This window comes from Hemiscyllium ocellatum, chromosome 10 (genome assembly GCF_020745735.1).
Source record: "Hemiscyllium ocellatum isolate sHemOce1 chromosome 10, sHemOce1.pat.X.cur, whole genome shotgun sequence".
Classification (NCBI taxonomy): domain Eukaryota; kingdom Metazoa; phylum Chordata; class Chondrichthyes; order Orectolobiformes; family Hemiscylliidae; genus Hemiscyllium; species Hemiscyllium ocellatum.
In genome coordinates this window covers 114,517,158-114,536,895 of record NC_083410.1, presented here as the reverse complement: position 1 = coordinate 114,536,895, position 19,738 = coordinate 114,517,158, and the positions used below count along the sequence as shown (strand labels likewise).

The window sequence follows — 19,738 nt, the reverse complement described above, 5'->3', positions numbered from 1 at the left end:
GTTTGTGAGACATGATTTCCCACGCACAAAGCCATGTTGACTATCCCTAATCAGTCCTTGCCTTTCCAAATACATGCACATCCTGTCCCTTAGGATTCCCTCCAACAACTTTGCCCACCACCGAGGTCAGGCTCACCGGTCTGTAGTTCCCCCTTGCTGGAGGGGCAGTGCAATGAAGGTTTACCAAACTGACTCCTCGAAGACAGGACTGACATATGAGGAGAAGTTGAGTCAGTTAAGATTATATTCACTGGAGTTCATAAAAATGAGAGGGTTTCTCATAGAAATCTACGACATTCTGACAGGACTAGACAGGATAGATGGAGGATGGATGTTCTTGATGGCAGGGGAGTCCAGAACAAGGAGTTACAGTTAAGAATATGGAACACAACTAAGATGAGGGGAAATTTCTTCACCAAGAGACTGGTGAGCCTATAGACTTCAGTATCACAGAAATAAGTCAATGCAAAAACATTGTATGATTTCAAAAATCAGTTGGATTTAGCACTTGGGGCTAAGTGGATCATAGGATATGAAGGTAAAGGAGGAACAGGTTGCTGAGTTGGATGATCAGGCACGATTCTAATGAATGACAAAGCAGGCATGAAGGGCCAAATGGCCCATTTCTGATCCAATTTTCTATGTTAAGTGGGTGGCCAAAAACTTGGCAGATGGAATATAATATAGAAAATGCATGGTTATGCACTTTGGCAGGAAGAACAGAAGAGCTATATATTATTTAAGTAGAGAGAGATTGCAGAAAGCTGCAGTACAGGAGGATTTGGAAGTCATTGTGCATAAATCATAAAAAGCTAGCAGCCAAGTTCATCAACTAACAGGGAATGTACTGCTGGCCTTTGTTTTAAAAGGATTGGAATATAGGAACAGGAAAGTATTGCTAAAACTATATAAGACACTAGGCAGACCACAGCTCAAATACAGTCAATACTTTTGGTCCCTTATCTAAGGGAAGAAATACCAACATTTGAGGCAGTCCAGTAGATTCACTCAGTTGATTCTGGTTATGAAAGTTTTTTTATATAAGGAGAGGTTGAGTAGGTTGGACTTGTACTCATTGGAATTTAGAAGATTGAGAGGTGACCTTAGTGATACACATACAATTCTTATGGGACTTGTCATTATGGGTGCAGAAAGTTTGATTCCTCTTGTGGGACAATCTAAGACCAAAGGGCATCATCTTAGAATAAGGGGTCACCCATGTAAGACAGTACTGAGAATGAATTTCTTTCCTCTGAGGGTTTTGAATTTATGAAATTCTTTATTTCAGAGGGCTGTTGACGTGGGTCATTAAGAATATTTAAAACTGAGATAGACAGCCACGATCTGATTAAATAGTGATATAGATTCAATCGGCTGAGAGGTCGACTTCTGTTTCTACGTTTTACGGCTTTACAACCTCTACATTCCTGGGTTCTTCAGTCATTCAGTCTTTGGAAGGATGTCACTGAGTATTTATTGATTGCCACTGTCCATTTTGCCAAAGTGCCCAACTTCACATATCCTTTCGTTTTTCTTTTGGCATTTCCCATGTTATAAGGGGTCAACACAATGCAAAATGATTACAATTCATTGTAATCATCATTTCTGGAATTGGTAGACTATCTGCCACTAACCCTACCCATTAATCCGGGCTGGGGTTTGGCTATGACACATGTTTACTTTCATGCACTGGATACTGGGTTTTTCTGTCTGGGAGCAGGAATCATACACAAAGTTTCTGAATCAGGAGGAAGTCCACTGCTGACTGAATCACATGATATCGTGCATCACTTCACATTTCGGTGTATTGAATTCTATCTGCTACTTCATTGTCCAATCTGTCAGCCAATCTATATTGTGTCCTACAGTCAATCAGAATCCTCCTGACTGTTTGAGCTGTAAGTTTGACAACAGTGGTAAATGTTGAAAGTTTATTACTCTCATTGAGGTGTGCAATGGTAATAAGGTAACTAGTATAATCATAATCACTGAATCATGCAATATATAGGAGACCCTGAAAACCACAGAGTCTGCACTGTCAAAGATACTATACAAAATACACTTGTCTCACTGGCCCACACTTGGTCATTACTGCTGCCTCACAGCGCCAGGGACCTGAGTTCAATTCCTGCCTCAGGTGACTGACTGTGTGGAGTTTGCACGTTCTCCCCGTGTCTGCGTGGGTTTCCTCCGGGTGCTCCGGTTTCCTCCCACAGTCCAAAGATGTGCGGGTCAGGTGAATTGGCCATGCTAAATTGCCCGTAGTGTTAGGTAAAGGGGTAAATGCAGGGGAATGGGTCTGGGTGGGTTGCGCTTCGGCGGGTTGGTGTGGACTTGTTGGGCCGAAGGGCCTGTTTCCACACTGTAAATAATCTAATCTAATCTAATCTAAACGTAATGACACTTCAAGTGCTTTATAAAGATTGTGAGGTTTCCCGCCTCAACTACCCTCTCCTTTTTCCTTTAATCACCTCTAAACCTCCTGCCTTTCACTTAAAAATTATGCCCCTCTTGTTATTGAGTGGAAAGTGTACAGTGTAAACAGAGGTTGGATGTCTTCATATGCATTCAGCAGAGCTTATTATGTAAACACATAAAAGGTCCAACAAGGGACAGCCCCAATTCTTGGGAACAAAGCCACTAAGGTGTTAAAGGTGATGGTGGGGAGGATTTTAGTGCTAGCAACCACTGTTATGAAAAGGAAAATGATGGTTTACAAAAATTGATTTTGGCTCAGAGGAAGGTAGATGCTATTAGGATAAGGCAAGATCTGACCAAAGTAGACCACAAACAGCTACTTTTGGCAAAATCTACAGTAGAACAGTAAAGGTGTGCTTGAAAAGAAAATGGGGAGAGTACAGGCCCAACACGCTCCCTTTGGGGTGAAATGCCAAAATAACAAGACAAAGAACCCTGGATGTCTAGGTACATTCAGGATTGGATAACAAGGAAAAGAGAGGCTTTTAGCAGGTTTGAAAGGAGCAAAGTACAGAAAGCTCAGAGGGATCTTAAGAAAGCAATTAGGAAAGCAGATCGGAGGCAGGAAGAATTTGGGAGATCCCAAGATATTCTACAAGTTATATTTAAGGGAAGAAGATAACCAGAGGAAGAGTGGAGCCCATTTTTAACCATGGGGGCAAACTTTACGCCTTGCTGGAGGACACTGGTAGAGTGTTTCACTTCAATCTTCACTCAAGTGGAGGAGGATGTAGGTACAGAACTTGGGGAGAGGAACTGTGAGGTACTTGAACAGATTGACATAAGGAGTGAGGTTTTGCCAAGCATAGTAGATAACTCTCTAGGTCTGGATGAGTTGTATCCCATGCTGCTATGGGAGAAATTACAGGTAGTCAGGTGTGTAGATTTTTAGAAGGGTTTGATAAGCTATAATACATTAGGCTACTTAATAAGAGAAGAGCCCATGGTGTTCAAGGCAGTGTACAAGCATGGACAAAGGATTGGCTCAATAATAAAAGACAGAGTTGGGATAACGAGGGCATTTTCAGACTGGCAACCAGTAACTAGTGCAGTACCTCAGGGATTGGTACTGTGGCAACAATTATTTTAAAAAAAAATCTTGGATGAGGAAAGTGAATGAGGAAAGTAGCAGGTAACACAAAAATATGTGGGAAGGTTATTGGTAAGGATTAAACCACAAGTCTGCAGAGGGATATGGACGGGCTAACCAAGTATGCGAAAACCTAACAGATGGAATATAATGTAGGGAAATGTGAGGCAATGCACTTTGGCAGGAAGAATAGAATTATTATTTAAATGGAGAATGACTGCAGAAAGCTATAGAACAGAGGGATTTAGAAGTCCTCGTATACAAATTGCAAAAAGGTAGCATCCAAATTCACTGGATAATGGGGAAGGCAAATGGTAATAGAATATAAAAGTTTTATTAAAACTGTACAAGGCAATAGACAGACTACAGCTGGAACACTGTGAACAGTTTTGGGATACATATCTAAGGAAAAATATACTCGCAATGGAAGAGACCCAAAGAAGGTTCACGAGGCTGATACCAGGTATTCTTTGCCACAGAAGGCTATTGAGGCTGGGTCATTAAGTAGATTCAAGGTTGAGATAGACAGGCCTTTAACCAGGAAGCAAACGAGTGATTCTGGGGAAAAGGCAGGAAAGTAGGCTTGTGAGTTCAGTTATGCCACGGTCTCATTGAATGGCAGAGCAAATTTGATGGGCTAAATGGCCTATTTCTGCTTCTTTGCTTTATGCTCATATTGCAGCTAATGTAGTTTGTATGGATTTTGAAAATATCTTTGACAAGGCCCCATATGGGAGACTGATAAAGAAGATAAAAGCACATGGCATCCCAGGATATTATGGCAGCGTGGATCTAAAAATGGCTTAGGGGTTGGAGACAGAGGGTGGTCGTAGAAGGTTGCTTTTGTGACTGGAGGAGTCCAATGGTGTACCACAGCGATTGATGTTGGGTCCCTTACTGTTCATGACATCGATATATATACCGGATAAGAAGGTTGTGACGTGATAAGTAAGTTTGTGGATGACACAGATATTGGCCAGGTGGTTAAAAGTGTGGAAGAAGGTCTCAGGTTACAGGAAGATATAAATGGATTGGTCAGATGAGCAGATCAGTGGGAGACAGAATTTAACTGTGAAATATATGAGGTGATGCACATTGGAACAAGTCACAAGACAAAGGGGTACTCAATGGATGGCAGGACACTGTGAAGCTTAGTGGAACAGAGGGTTCTTAGGGTGCTTGTCTACAGAACCCTTAAGGTGGCAGGACAGGTTAATAGGATGATTAAAAGGCAAATTCTCAGTATGCCTTCTATCAGTCATGTCTAGAAGGTTGTGTTGGAGCTGTGCAGAATTTTGGTTAGGCCACAACTAGAACACTGTATGCAGTTCTGGCTGCCACACTATTGGAAGGATGTGATTACATTGGAGAGGGCACACAGGAGAGTCACCAGGATGCTGCCTGTAACTAGTGCAGTACCACAGGGATTAGTGCTGAGGCCACAATTATTTAAAATAAATATCTTGGATGAAGAAAGTGAATGAAGAAAGTAGCAGGTAACACAAAATATGTGGGAAGTTAATTGGTAAGGATTAAACCACAAGTCTGCAGAGTATATGGACAGGCTAAGCAAGTGGGCAAAAACTTAGCAGATGGAATATAATGTAGGGAAATGTGAGGCAATGCATTTTGGCAGGAGAGAGGCTGCATAAGCTCAGGTTGTTTTCTTTAAAGCAGAGAAGACTGAGGAGGGACCTGATTGAAGTGTATAAGATTATGAGGGGCATGGACAGGATGGATAGGAAGAAGCTGCTCCCTTAGCTGAAGAGTCAATAACAAGGAGGCACAATTTTAAGGTGAAGGGCAGGAGATGTAGAGGGGATTTGAGAAAAAATATTTTCACCTACAGGGTGATGGGAAGCTAGAATGCACTGCCTATGAAGGTAGCTGAGGCAGGAAAACTCACAACATTTTGAAAAAGTACTGGGATGAGCACTTTAAATAACATACCGTTCAAGACTATTGTCCAAGTGCTGGAAAGTGGGATTATTGTAGATAGGTTTGCACAGACTTGATTGACTGAAGACCCTCTTCTGTGCTATATTCCCAATTCAAACCATGTCTAAAAAGCAGTGTGTTAACACATGGGGACACTGCTACTAACCATCCTCCAGTCTGTTCACCACAACTTGTTGCTTCTGTTCTTCAACCAATCCTTTTTAACCACATTTGACATGGACCTACCTATTCCATGAGCCTCAATTTTATAAACCAGCCTTGTATGTTCACCCTTCCCCCTCATCCTTATCTCAGAAAGATTGCATTGCTTGAGAAATAAGGAGTAAAGTATTCCAGCATTATAGCTACACTCTGCTGGTATAATGACAGCATCACCAGTGAAATGAATGCAATATGATAAGTGCCCTATATCAATTATTTTAAAACTGGGTTCTATAGTAAAGACTTTCCACAAACCAAATCATCTCTGTTATAACTTCAGATCAAACATTTTGGAAAAAAAGCATTCTAACTAAAGTTAGCCTCAGTCATGAAAAATTAAATGTTACTAATTAGAATGAAAATATTCTCCAACCGACCTTGCTAAGCACTGCCTCTCTGCACTGCTTGGCTGGAAAACTAGTTAACAACAGGTATTCACTATTCATCACCCAATGGAAACAACTCAGTCATGAAATTTTAATTATTTCAAATTGAAACTCTTAACATTTAATCATGAATATGTGACGTTAAAAAAAATACAAAAGAATCCCACTCTTGATTGATGAGACCAACAACAGAAAAGCATTATTTGGAAGAAGTGAATATATTTTAGTGCCATTGTCAAACACCAATTCAGGGACAGATAGATATTGCATAGAAGGGCAGATACAGACATCTCCCTGATAGCTGTAAGGAAGAATTTGTTTGCTTTTTAAAAAGATAATTAGAACACTCTTTGCATGTAGCCCTTTGTATTATGAATATGTAATGAATATAGACAGTGAGTGCTAATTAATCTGAAGGTGTTCAACCAAAAAGGTTCAAGAACTTTTGCCTTTCTTGAAGGTGAGGCATTGGAGAGAGCTCATATTTAGATGGAACTATGCAAAATCCATCAGTCTCCTGGAGAATCATCAACAGTGATGCAAAAGTTCTTCAAATGGATCTAATGAGGAAATCAGTTAATGTTCTAGAACATATAAGAACATAGCAACAAGGAGCAGGAGTAAGCCATTATTCAACTATATCACAGCTAACCTTTTGCCTCAACATTATTTTTTACACATTAAATCTACACATCCTTTGATAGCTTTAATATTTAGAATTTTTCTTCATCAGTAGCAAGGACAGCATTTGCTGCCCATCTCTAATTGCTCATGAACTGAGTTGCTCGACTTTTTCAGAGGGCAGTTTAAGTGTCAATCACATTATTGTGGATCTGGAGCCATATGTGGGTCAGAGGAAATAAGAATGGCAGAGTTTTTTTCAAGTTTTTAAAACTGTTGATGATACTTGTAACATCACTGAGACGAGCTTTATTTATGACCATATCAATTTGGAGCAGGAGTTGGTCACTTAGGCCCTCAAGCATGCTTCACCACTCAATAAGATTGCAGTTGATTTTTCTGTAATCTCAACTCCATACTCCCACCTACCTCCAAAATTACATTGAATTGAATTCAAATTCCATCAGCTATCACAATGGAAGTTAAACCTATGCTTTACAATATTATTCTGGGTCTCTGGATTACTAATCCAGTGACATTAATGGTACCTCACTGATTTCCCCAATCTGTCATACAGATGTAAAGCATGGAAACGGACCCGTCGGTCCAACCCGTCCATGCCGACCAGATATCCCAAACCAATCTAGTCACACCTGCCAGCACCTGGTCCATATCCCTCCAAATCCTTCCTATTCGCATACCCATCCAAATGCCTCTTAAATGTTGCAATTGTACCAGCCTCCACCACTTCCTCTGGCAGCTCATTCCATACATGTACCATTCTCTGTGTGAAAAAGTTGCCCCTTAGGTCTCTTTTATATCTTTCCCCTATGCCCTCTAGATCTGGACTCCCCGACCCCCAGGAAAATACTTTGCCTATTTACCCTATCCATGCCCCTCAGAATTTTGTAAACCTCCATAATGTCACCCCTCAGCCTTTGACACTCCAGGGAAAATAGCCCCAGCCTGTTCAGTCTCTCCCTATAACTCAAATCTTCCAACCCTGGCAACATCCTTGTAAATCTTTTCTGAACCCATTCAAGTTTCACAACATCTTTCCAATAGGAAGGAGACCAGAATTGCACACAATATTCCAAAAGTGGCCTAACCAATGCCCTGTACAGCTGGAACATGACCTCCCAACTCCTGTAATCTCCGACCAATAAAGGAAAGCACACCAAACGCCTTCTTCACTATCCTATCTGCCCGTGACTTCACTTTCAAGGAACTATGAAGCTGCACTTCAAGATCTCTTTGTCCAGCAACACTCCCTAGGACCTTACCATTAAGTGTATAAGTCCTGCTAAGATTTGCTTTCACAAAATGCAGCTCCTTGCATTTATATGAATTAAACTCCATCTGCCACTTCTCAGCCCATTGGCCCATCTGGTCAAGATCCTGCTGTAATCTGTCAATCCCTTTTCTGAACATACACATTGGCTGAGCCTCCACACTTTCTGAGACACAGAGTTCCCAAGTTCACCTTTCTGAGTGAAGAAATTCCTCATATTTTATTGTTATTAAACTTTATTCTGAGATTGATCCAGGTTCTAGATCTCTGGTCTCGATTCAAAATTACAATAAATTGGCTTTGCAAATGCACTGTAATATTACAGATTGCCAAGAGATTGATTATTAATGTCTTAAAGCCAAGAGAAGATACATCAATGATGATTTTTCTTTACTGAAGTGCTGCCGCTATTATTACAGAGGCTGTGGAAGAGGTTTAATGATCAAAATTGGATCTTCCTTTCTTCCCCAACCCCCAACCCCTCCTCCCCCCACCAAAACACTTTCATTTTAATTTCAAATTTTTCATATCCAAGGGATAATTCTGTAACTTTCTGGTCTAACATAGAACAGTACAGCACAGTACAGGCCCTTTGGTCTTCAATGTTGTGCCTACTCTAAGATCAGACTAAATTACCCTTCATTGTACTATCTTCCATGTGCCTACCCAAGAGTTGCTTAAATGTCCCTAATATATCTGACTCTATTACCGCTGCTGGCAGTGCATTCCACACATCACCACTGTCTATGTAGAGGACCAACCTCTGACAACTTTCCTCCAATCACCTTAAAATTATGCCCCCTCGTGATAGACATTTCCGCCATGGGACAACAGAATCTGGCTATTCACTCTATCTATGCCTGTCAATATCTTGTACACCTCCATCAAGTCACCTCTCATCCTTCTTTGCTCCAATGAGAAAAGCCCTAGCTCCCTCAACTTTTCTTTATAAGACATGCCTCCAGTCCAGCAGCATCCTTATAAATCTCCTCTATACCTCTCTAAAGCTTCCACATCTTTCCTATAACGAGGCAACCAAAACTAAACACAAAATTCCAAGTGTGGTATAAACAGAACTCCACAGAGCTGCAGCATAACCTCGCTGCTCTTAAACTCAATCTCCTGCTAATGAAAGCCAACACACCATATGCCTTCTTAACAACCCTATCAACTTGGGTGGCAACTTTGAGGGATCTATGGACATGGCCCCCAAGAAGAACATCCTATCCAAATTATGCCTAGTGTCTAATCTTAATATATCTTAATATCCTCACTATGCAACAAATCTATTAAATACTTAACATAGGATTCAGGTCAAGTTTTTTTTTTCACTGATTGTTTAACTTCCTGGGCAGTCCCCCACAATTTCTCAGGAAATTATTAGTCTATCTCTGTATCAGAACATTCTTTAAAAAGCTAATACTTTTTGCCAGATCTTGATATAAAAACTGGAAAGTTTTAGTTCAAATTGAGTTTCATCACACAAAACTACACTTGAAATTTTTGGTCATTTAAATCACTTGACAAGTAGATTCTATAAAGACAATCTACAAGATCAAGTAATGTCTGAAATGCTGTACATTTGCTGCAAAGAGTCAAGTTCAGTTTTGTTAGCTCCCACAAATCTTAGACAGCATGACTGTGGGTGTAAATTAGCTCGGTCTGTTCAAATCAGCAAAATGCTTCTCCTTTTCTCATCCAAACAATGCCCCGGAGCAACAAAATGTTAAAGCACTGCAGTTTTCACACGCAATACCCAGCTCTGTCTCATTATCCCTTCATTCAAGTCTTCTGTTGTCTGTACATAATCAGACACTTTCCAATTAAATCTTGGACAGAATGAAGCCATTACCTTTGATCCTTGAAAGAAGGTCTGCCCACTAGCTACCAATTTTCATTGTACACTTTGTGTTAAAGTTGACCCAGAGTTTAATTTCTGACCACATATGCCTGATGTAAAAAAAAATCTACTTAATTTCATTTCTATAACATTTGGGCTTGTGTAAGTCAATTAGCTTTGAAACCCTAAAGCATTGATTAACTCTAGAAATGGCCATTCCAACGCATATCAAGTTGGCCTCCCAAGTTCTACTCTTCTTAAACATCAGGTCACCTAAAAGCCTGTTAACTGTCTTAACGTTCCAAGTTCCATTTACCCATCACCCCTGCGTATTCTGATCTATAATGGCTGGCAGTTAAGCAATGCCTTAATTTTAACATATCTATGCTTACTTTTACATCCCTCCGTGACCTTGCACCAGCCATGTACCTCCCTCCGCCAAGTATGTAATCTCTGCCAAACTCATAACCCTCCTCGGCACACTCCGTCCTTCATTTCCAACTCCTCAAACTCAACTAGCGCTGTTCCATCACAGGAAGTTACCTCTTGGATAAGGTTTTAACCATTTGCCTTCAGGTCCCTTTCAGTGACTCAGTACCAGATTTTACTTGACAAAGTTTCTATTACATGCCTTGGGATAGGAGAAAGTGAGGACTGCAAATGCTGGAGATCAGAGTGTCAAAGAGTGCAGTGCTGGAAAAGCACAGCCGGTCAGGCAACACTCGAAGAACAGAATCAATGTTTCAAACATAAGCTCTTCACTGGGGGGGGGGGGGGGGGGGGGGGGGAGGAGAGCAAGGGGGCTGGGGGATAAATGGGAGACGGGTGGGACTGGGGTTAAAATGGTTGGGAACACAGGGGTAGATGAACGCGGGGTGAAGGTGATAGGTCAGCGAGGGAGGTAGAGCGTATGTAATGGAAAATTATCCATTTACTGTGAAATTAATTATCCATTTACTGTGAAATTTAAAGAGAATGCTTTTTTTCAAATCAATGCTGTACTGAGCTTTGTAAACAATGCTTTGATGAAGATGTGCAGTTAGCTTATCTCTGTTTGAATTCTGTAAACATTCAACTTAGAAAAAATGTTCAGCGCAGTACAGGCCCTTTGGCCCTCGATGTTGCGCCGATCCAAGCCCACCTAACCTACACTAGCCCACTATCCTCCATATGCCTATCTAATACCCGTTTAAATGCCCATAAAGAGGGAGAGTCCACCTCTGCTACTGGCAGGGCATTCCATGAACTCACGATTCGCTGAGTAAAGAATCTACCCCTAACATATGTCCTATACCTACCACCCCTTAATTTAAAGCTATGTCCCCTCGTAACAGCTGACTTCATATGTGGAAAAAGGTTCTTATGGTCAACTCTATCTGAACCCCTAATCATCTTGTATACCTCCATCAAGTCACCCCTAAACCTTCTTTTCTCCAATGAAAACAGCCCAAAGTGCCTCAGCCTTTCTTCATACGATCTTCCTACCATACCAGGCAACATCCTGGTAAACCTCCTCTGCACCCGTTCCAGTGCCTCCACATCCTTCCTATAGCATGGCGACCAAAATTGCACACAATACTCCAGATGCGGCCTTATACAACTGCAACATGACCTCAGAACTCCGGAACGCAATTCCTCTACCAATAAAAGCCAGGACGCCATATGCCTTCTTCACAGCACTATTTACCTGGGTGGCAACTTTCAGAGACCTGTGTACATGGACACCAAGATCCCTCTGCTCATCCACACTACCAAGTATCCGACCATAAGCGCAGTACCCCATCTTCTTGTTACTCTTACCAAAGTGAATCACTTCACACTTACCTACATTGAACTCCATTTGCCAAGTTTCTGACCAGCTCTGTAGCTTACCTATATCCAGCTGTAACCTGCCACATCCTTCCTCACTGTCAACAACTCTACCGAATTTCGTATCATCCGCAAACTTGCTCACCCAACCTTCTAGCCCCTCCTCCAGGTCATTTATAAAAATGACAAACAGCAATGTCCCAAAACAGATCCTTGTGGAACACCGCTAGTAACTGCACTCCAAGATGACCTTTACCATCAGCTACTACCCTCTGTCTTCTTCCAGTCAGCCAATTCCTAATCCAAACCTCCAACGCACCCTCAATGCCATACCTCCGTATTTTTTGCAGTAGCCTACCATGGGGAACCTTATCAAACGCCTTACTAAAATCCATATACACCACATCTATCACATTACCCTCGTCCACCTCCTTAGTTACCTTCTCAAAGAATTCAATAAGGTTTGTGAGGCACGACCCGCCCTTCACAAAACCTTGCTGACTATCCTTGATCACATTATTCCTATCCAGATGTTCATAAATCCTATCCCTTACAATTCTCTCTAAGACTTTGCCCACAACAGAAGTGAGACTCACCGGCCTATAGTTACTAGGGTTATCCATACTTCCCTTCTTGAACAAGGGAACCACATTTGCAATCCTCCAGTCTTCTGGCACTATTCCTGTAGACAACGAGGACATAAAAATCAAAGCCAACGGCTCTGCAATCTCCTCCCTTGCTTCCCAAAGAATCTTAGGATAAATGCCATCAGGCCCAGGGGACTTATCTATTTTCACCCTTTCCAGAATTTCCATCACCTCTTCCCTACATACCTCAAAGCCATCCATTGTAATTAATTGTGACTCAATATTCACATCGGCAACAATGTCCTGTTCCTGAGTGAATACTGACGAAAAGTATTCAGTCAGTGTCTCCCCAATCTCTTCAGCCTCCACATGCTACTTCCCACTACTATCCTTGACTGGACCTATTCCTACCCTAGTCATCCTTTTATTCCTGACATACCTATAGAAAGCCTTTGGGTTTTCCCTAATCCTACCAATCAAGGACTTTTCATATCCCCTCCTTGCTGCTCTTAGCTCTCTCTTTAGATCCTTCCTGGCTACCTTATAACTCTCATTCGCCCCAATTGAACCTTCATGCCTCATCTTTACATAGGCTGCCCTCTTCCCTTTAACAAGGGATTCCAATTCCTTATTAAACCACAGCTCCCTCACACGACCCTTTCCTCCCTGCCTGACAGGTACATACTTATCAAGGACACTCAATAGTTGCTCCTTGAATAAGCTCCACATATCGATTGCGCCCTTCCTTTGAAACCTACTTTTCCAAGCCACACATCCTAAGTCATGCCTCACCGCATCATAGTTTCCCTGCCCCCAGCTATAACTCTTGCCCTGCAGTGCACACATCTTTCTCCATCACTAGAGTAAAAGTCACCGAGTTGTGGTCACTGTCCCCGAAGTGCTCACCTACCTCCAATTCTAACACCTGTCCTGGTTCGTTACCCAGAACCAAATCCAGTATGGCCTCACCTCTTGTTGGCCCGTCTACACATTGTGTCAGGAAACCCTCCTGCACACATTGGACAAACACCGACCCATTTAACGTACTCGAGCTATAGCTTTCCCAGTCAATATCTGGAAAGTTAAAGACCCCCATAACAACCACCCTATTACTTTCACTCTTCTCCTGAATCATCCTCGCAATCCTTTCTTCTATGTCTCTAGGACTATTAGGAGGCCTGTAGAAAACTCCTAACAGGGTGACCTCACCTCTCCTATTTCTAACCTCAGCCCAAACTACCTCAGATGGCAAGTCTTCATCCATTGTCCTTTCCACTGCTGTAATACTATCCTTGACAAGCAATGCCACACCTCTCCCTCTTTTACCCCCACCTCTGACCCTACTAAAACATTTAAACTCTGGAACCTGCAACAGCCAATCCTGTCCCTGTACTATCCATGTCTCCGTAATTGCCACAACATCGAAATCCCAGATACCAGCCCATGCTGCAAATTCACCTACCTTATTTTGATATGCTTTTTGCATTGAAGTATACACACTTCAAGCCACTTTCCTGTTTACAGGCACCCTCCTTCGAAATTGATGCCATGTTCCTAACCTCCCTACACTCCAGGTCCTGCACCCTAAAGCTACAGTCCAGGTTCCCATGCCCCTGCAGAGTTAGTTTAAACCCCCCCAAAGAGCACTAGCAAACCTCCCCCCAAGGATGTAGACCATCCTGTTTATAGAGGTCCCACCTTCCCCTGAAAGAACTCCAGTTATCCAGATACCGGAATCCCTCCATCCTGCACCATTCCTGTACCCATGCATTTAACTGTTCTCTCTCCCTATTCCTAGACTCTCTATCACGTGGCACGGGTAACAAACCAGAGATAACAACTCAGTTTGTTCTAACTCTGAGCTTCCAACCTAGCTCCCTGAAAGCCTGCCAAACATCCTCGTCCCTCTTCCTACCTATGTCGTTGGTACCAATGTGGACCACGATTTCAGGCTGCTCCCCCTCCCCCTTAAGGACCCGGAAAACACGATCAGAGACGTCACATACCCTTGCACCTGAGAGGCAACATACCAATCATTGAGTCTCTCTCGCCCCCACAAAACCGCCTATCTATGCCCCGAACTATAGAGTCCCCAATAACTATTGCTCTGCTCTTCTCCACCCTTCCCTTCTGAGCAACGGGGGCAGGCTCCATGCCAGAGGCCTGAACCCCATTGCTTACCCCTGGTAAGTCGTCCCCCCCACAAGTATCCAAAACGGTATACTTGTTCTTGAGGGGAATGGCCGCAGGGGGTCCCTGCACTGGCTGCTTCCTCCCAGTCCCCCTCACTGTCGCCCATCTGCCTGCAATCTTTGGAGTTACTACTTCCCTAAAGCGCCGATCTATGACCCCCTCTGCCTCCCAAATGATCCTAAGTTCATCCAACTCCAGCTCCAGTTCCCTAATACGGTCTTGGAGGAGCTGGAGATGGGTGCACTTCCTGCAAGTGTAATCAGCAGGGATTATACTTGACCTTGCGATAGTCGAACTCAGAGAAAGCTGAATAACTGCTATGTCTAGGACCAGGGGATGAGAGGATAACAACTTGAGTTTCCCCAGTCTCTGCCCTTGAGAGTGTGATAAGGAACGCTGTAAGGCAGGCGTCTGTGTAATGTTTTGGTAGTCTTTGCATTGAGTCATCTGACTTAGTGTAATGAGTCAAAATCCTGCAGGATTTTTAATAAAGATCCTTTCTTTGCTCTTGCTAATAACTGAGCCAAGTCGATTTAATTTCCACGACACGTATAAGTGCCTATTACCTATCCGCTCCATCCTCCCCTCCGATCAATCACCATCACCCCCAACCTTTATCTGCCTGTCGCATTTCCAGCTATCTTACCCCCAGCCCCAACCCCCTTCCATTTATCTCTCAACTCCTTTGCACCACTCTCTCATTCCTGGTAAACAGCTTATAGAACATAGAACATTGAACAATACAGCACAGAACAGGCCCTTCGGCCTACGATGTTGTGCCGAACATCTATCCTAGATTAAGCACCTATCCATGTACCTATCCAATTGCCGCAAGGTCGCCAATGATTCTGACTCTACCACTCCCACGGGCAGCGCATTCCATGCCCCCACCACTCTCTGGGTAAAGAACCCACCCCTGACATCTCCCCTATACCTTCCACCCTTCACCTTAAATTTATGTCCCCTTGTAACACTCTGTTGTACCCGGGGAAAAAGTTTCTGACTGTCTACTCTATCTATTCCTCTGATCATCTTATAAACCTCTATCAAGTCACCCCTCATCCTTCGCCGTTCCAACGAGAAAAGGCCGAGAACTCTCAACCTATCCTCGTACGACCTATTCTCCATTCCAGGCAACATCCTGGTAAATCTTCTCTGCACCCTCTCCAAAGCTTCCATATCTTTCCTAAAGTGAGGCGACCAGAACTGCACACAATACTCCAAATGTGGCCTAACCAAAGTCCTGTACAGGACTTGAAACATTGATTCTTCTCCTCTTCAGATGCTGCCTGACCGGCTGTGCTTTTTCAGCACCGCACTATTCAACTTGGGATATTTTAAATACAAGTTGTTATTGCAATTACTTTTCTACATAGTTATATTCTGGGCTTATATTCTCCATGAAACCCATGATTAAGCTTATGCATTTTTCTGTTATAAATGTGTAAATGGGACAGTGACTTCAGGCAAAGGGATGATATGAGGTCAAATGTCAAAGTTGCACTCTCTGCTATTAGCTTCATGAAGCTGGCATCTCAAATTGGCCTCCCTTTTATTTGAAGAAAGTTTCTGTAGTTTCTCAAGTACTTTACTAATTGTACTTTTGTTGTTAACAATTTCCAATGAATGTCAACCATTACTTGCCTTTTTTTAAAAATTTCAACGTTCCTTACATTCTTTTAATTTATTTTGCTAACCCTGATTTGACCTCAAACTATTCCTCCTTGCCGGTCCTGCTCATGAGTCCTTCATGTGCTTATTTTCCAATCATTAAGGAGACACCCTATTGCTTTCCTTAATCATTCTAGTCCAAGATCCTGACTGCCCTTGCTGTACCCTAATCAGATTATACTTTCAAAACAAAAGTCTTTTGAGTTAAAGGTTATAAGGCCATGCCTAACTAATGTCTCAGCCACTGCAAAAACAGGCTAGTTTCAATCAATGATATCTGACAACAGACATGCAAGGAAGCCCGCAACAAATTAAAGCACAAAATTACAGATTCTGGAACATGCAGAAGTACTCACAACAGAGCGCTTTCTGGAGTCGGCGGATCTTCATTGCTGTCCGGTAAGCAGAAAAACGCACGTTGTTTAAATCACCTGCATTTGAAAAATATTTAAACTGTTTTTTTCCTAATTTTCAGTACAACCATTTCAATTAAAACACATTCTCAACTGCCACCTCAATGAATAGAGGGGGATAAATAGCTGCCAAAAAATATAAGGTACAAAAAAAGGAAATGATAACAATTAGTTCAATTTTTGTTCACATCTTTTCTGGAATGGGAACATCTCTGGGAGGACCAACTTCATTACCCATTCCTAACTGGCCTCATGTCATAACTTGCAAGCATTATCTGGTGAATAGAAGGTGAGAGATAATAGTTGGTGACTCATGAAAGTCTCATTGCGGGCTTTGAGGCAGAAGGGAAAAGAGACAGTGTTTAGATTTTTACCACCTGATGTTTCAGGGCTATGAGTGCCCTTGGATCTAAAATGGTATCTGTGGCTCACGTGCACACATCAAGTGCATGTTGCCATGGATGCCATTCTGATAATTCTGTGTTGGATGCAGCGAATACCTGATGGAACGATATTGAGTGCTGCCATGTAGAGCTCAATGCTTAATGTTCTCAATGACGCATAGCTAGATGTATGTTCACCAGGAACATGATAGTCCCTCTGCCAGAGTTATTAAAGACATTATCAGATTGATTGCTGATGGATTTATACCAATTACTGCCCAATTGTACAGGTTAGTACTTTCCAGACTTCTTTTAAGTTGCTAAAGTCCACAACAGTAGATGCTGTTTATTTGGATTTTCGGTAAATCCTTTGACAAAGTTCTGTACGTTAACTAATTAGTAAAGTTGTCACATGGGATAATTTTGAACTTGCCAATTGGATACATAATTGGCTTAATGGCAGGAGACAAGAGAGTATTGGTGGAGGGTTGCTTTCCAGACTTGACGCCTGTGTTCCACAGAGATTGGTTCTGGGTCCTCTTTCGTTTGTCACTTCTATAAATTATTTGGATGTGAATATCGAAGGAATGGTAGGAAGTTTGCGTGTGACACCAAAATTGATGGCACAGTAGACTTTGAAGAACGTTTTCTAAGATTACAAAAGGATCTTGATCAAATCTTGGGTGGCACGGTGGTACAGTGATTCGCATTGCTGCCTTGCAGTGCCAGAGACCCGGGTTCAATTCCCACCTCGGGCGACTGTCTGTGTGGAGTTTGCACATTCTCCCTGTGTCTGCGTGGGTTTCCTCCGGGTGCTCCGCTTTCCTCCTACTGTCCAAAGATGTGCAGGTTACGTGAATTGGCCATGCTAAATTGCCCGTAGTGTTAGTTAAGGGGTATATGTAGGGGTATGGGTGGGTTGCGCTTCGGCGGGTCGGTATGGACTTGTTGGTCCGAAGGGCCTGTTTCCACACTGTAAGTAATCTAAAATAAAGGATCAATGGGCTGAAAAATGGCAGATGGAGTTCAATCTGGATAAATATGAGGCACTGCAGTCTGGTACAACAAACAAGGGTAGGGCTTATACAATTAATGGTAGGGCCTTGGATAGTGTTGTAGAACAGAGAAGTGCAGGCATATCATTCTTTAAAGTTTGTGTCACATGTAGACACGGTGGTTAAAAAGGCATTTGGCACACTTGTCTTCATTGCGCAGTCCTTTGAGTATAGGAGCTGGGATGTTATGTTGAGGTTGTACAGGACATTGGTGAAGTCTCTTCTGGTATACTGTGTCCAGTTCTGGTCACCCAGTTATAGGAAGGATATGATCAAGCTGGAGAGGGTCCAGCAAAAATTTACCAGAATGTTGCCAGGTATGGAAGACTTAAGTTAAAAAGAAAGCCTGGACAGGCAGAGACTTTTTTTCTCTGGAGCATTGGAGATTGAGAGGTGATCTGACAAAAGTTTACACAGAGTTAATGGTAGTGTCTTTTCCCTACAGTGGGGAATTACAAGACTTAGGGATCACATTTTTATGGTGAGAGGAGAGAGATTTAAACAAGACATAAGGGGCAATTTTTTTACACAGAGGGTGGTTCGCATGTAGAATGAACTTCCTAAGGAAGTGGTGAATGCGGATACAATTACAACATTTAGAAGACATTTGGATGGATACATGAATAGGAAAGGTATGGAGAGATATAGACTAGGAGCAGGCAAGTGGGACTACCTTTGTTTGGGATTATGTTCGGCATGGACTGCTTGGACCAAAAGGTCTGTTTCTGTACTGTATGACTCTATGTAGGTTCTGAAGGACTTTGTGCAAACCTCAAGGTTACTAGCAAATCATTCACAGACATGGATGCAGTCCATTTGTAGAAAACCATGTCTGTCAATGCCCAATATCGTGGCAACCGTCATAATGCCTCCAAGTTGTAAGTCTGCTGTGCTAGCCACTTTGACCCATCATGAAAATCCAAAGGATAGCTACTGAGCTACAGAGTCTACCCACAAACAACTTGGTTTCTGACTCTGATATGCAACCTATTCACAACCGGGCAGAACATTCACAGTAAAAACCAAGCTGCCACATGAAGTGTGACAGGGCAGGTGCTTGACTTGCTGCAACATATTTTCTGCTTTTAGGATAACTCGGGGGAGCCTTTCAGCACTTGCCAGAGGTAGGAATACACATACATGAAGTAGGTGAGATTGAAGGCTTTCAAAGTTTGAATTCTGCCAGGGCCACTCAGCTCCTAGCCTCATTATAGCCTTAGTTCAAACATGTCAAAAGAGATGAGGGAGTTGGGTGAGCGTGACCATCCTTGACATCAAGGCTGCATTTGACCAAATGTACAAAATTAAAAATCACACAACACCAGGTTATTGTCCAACAGATTTAATTGGAAGCACTAGCTTTCAGAGTGCTGCTCCTTCATCAGGTGGTTGTCAAGTGCTTCCAATTAAATCTGTTTGACTATAACCCGATGTTGTGTGATTTTTAACTTTGTACACCCCAGTCCAACACCAGCATCTCCAAATTTTGGCCAAATGTGGCATCAGGGAACCCTAACAAAATTCTTTTCAATAGAAATGTGGGGGGGAAGAACTCTCTGCTGGTTGGAGTCAGATCTAGCACAGAGAAAGATGGGTGTGTTTTTTCAAGGTTAGAGTCATGGAAACAAAGTTTGTGAGAAGATTTGTAGCTCGGGTGCTCGTTGTTGTGATTCTGTTCGCCGAGCTGGGAATTTGTATTGCAGACGTTTCATCCCCTGTCTAGGTGACATCCTCAGTGCTTGGGAACCTCCTGTGAAGCAC

General features: G+C 42.5%; 1 protein-coding gene across 13 annotated transcripts in view; it reads right to left on the bottom strand.

Annotated features, from left to right (window-relative positions):
- Positions 1–19,738, bottom strand: part of LOC132819922 (utrophin-like) — a 751,240-nt gene that overhangs the window by 117,949 nt on the left and 613,553 nt on the right. For all 13 annotated transcript variants that reach the window (XM_060831897.1, XM_060831902.1, XM_060831903.1 and 10 more), the window contains one exon: positions 16,483–16,557. In XM_060831897.1, the coding sequence (XP_060687880.1) occupies positions 16,483–16,557 (75 nt within the window). The remainder of the gene's footprint in view (positions 1–16,482; positions 16,558–19,738) is intronic.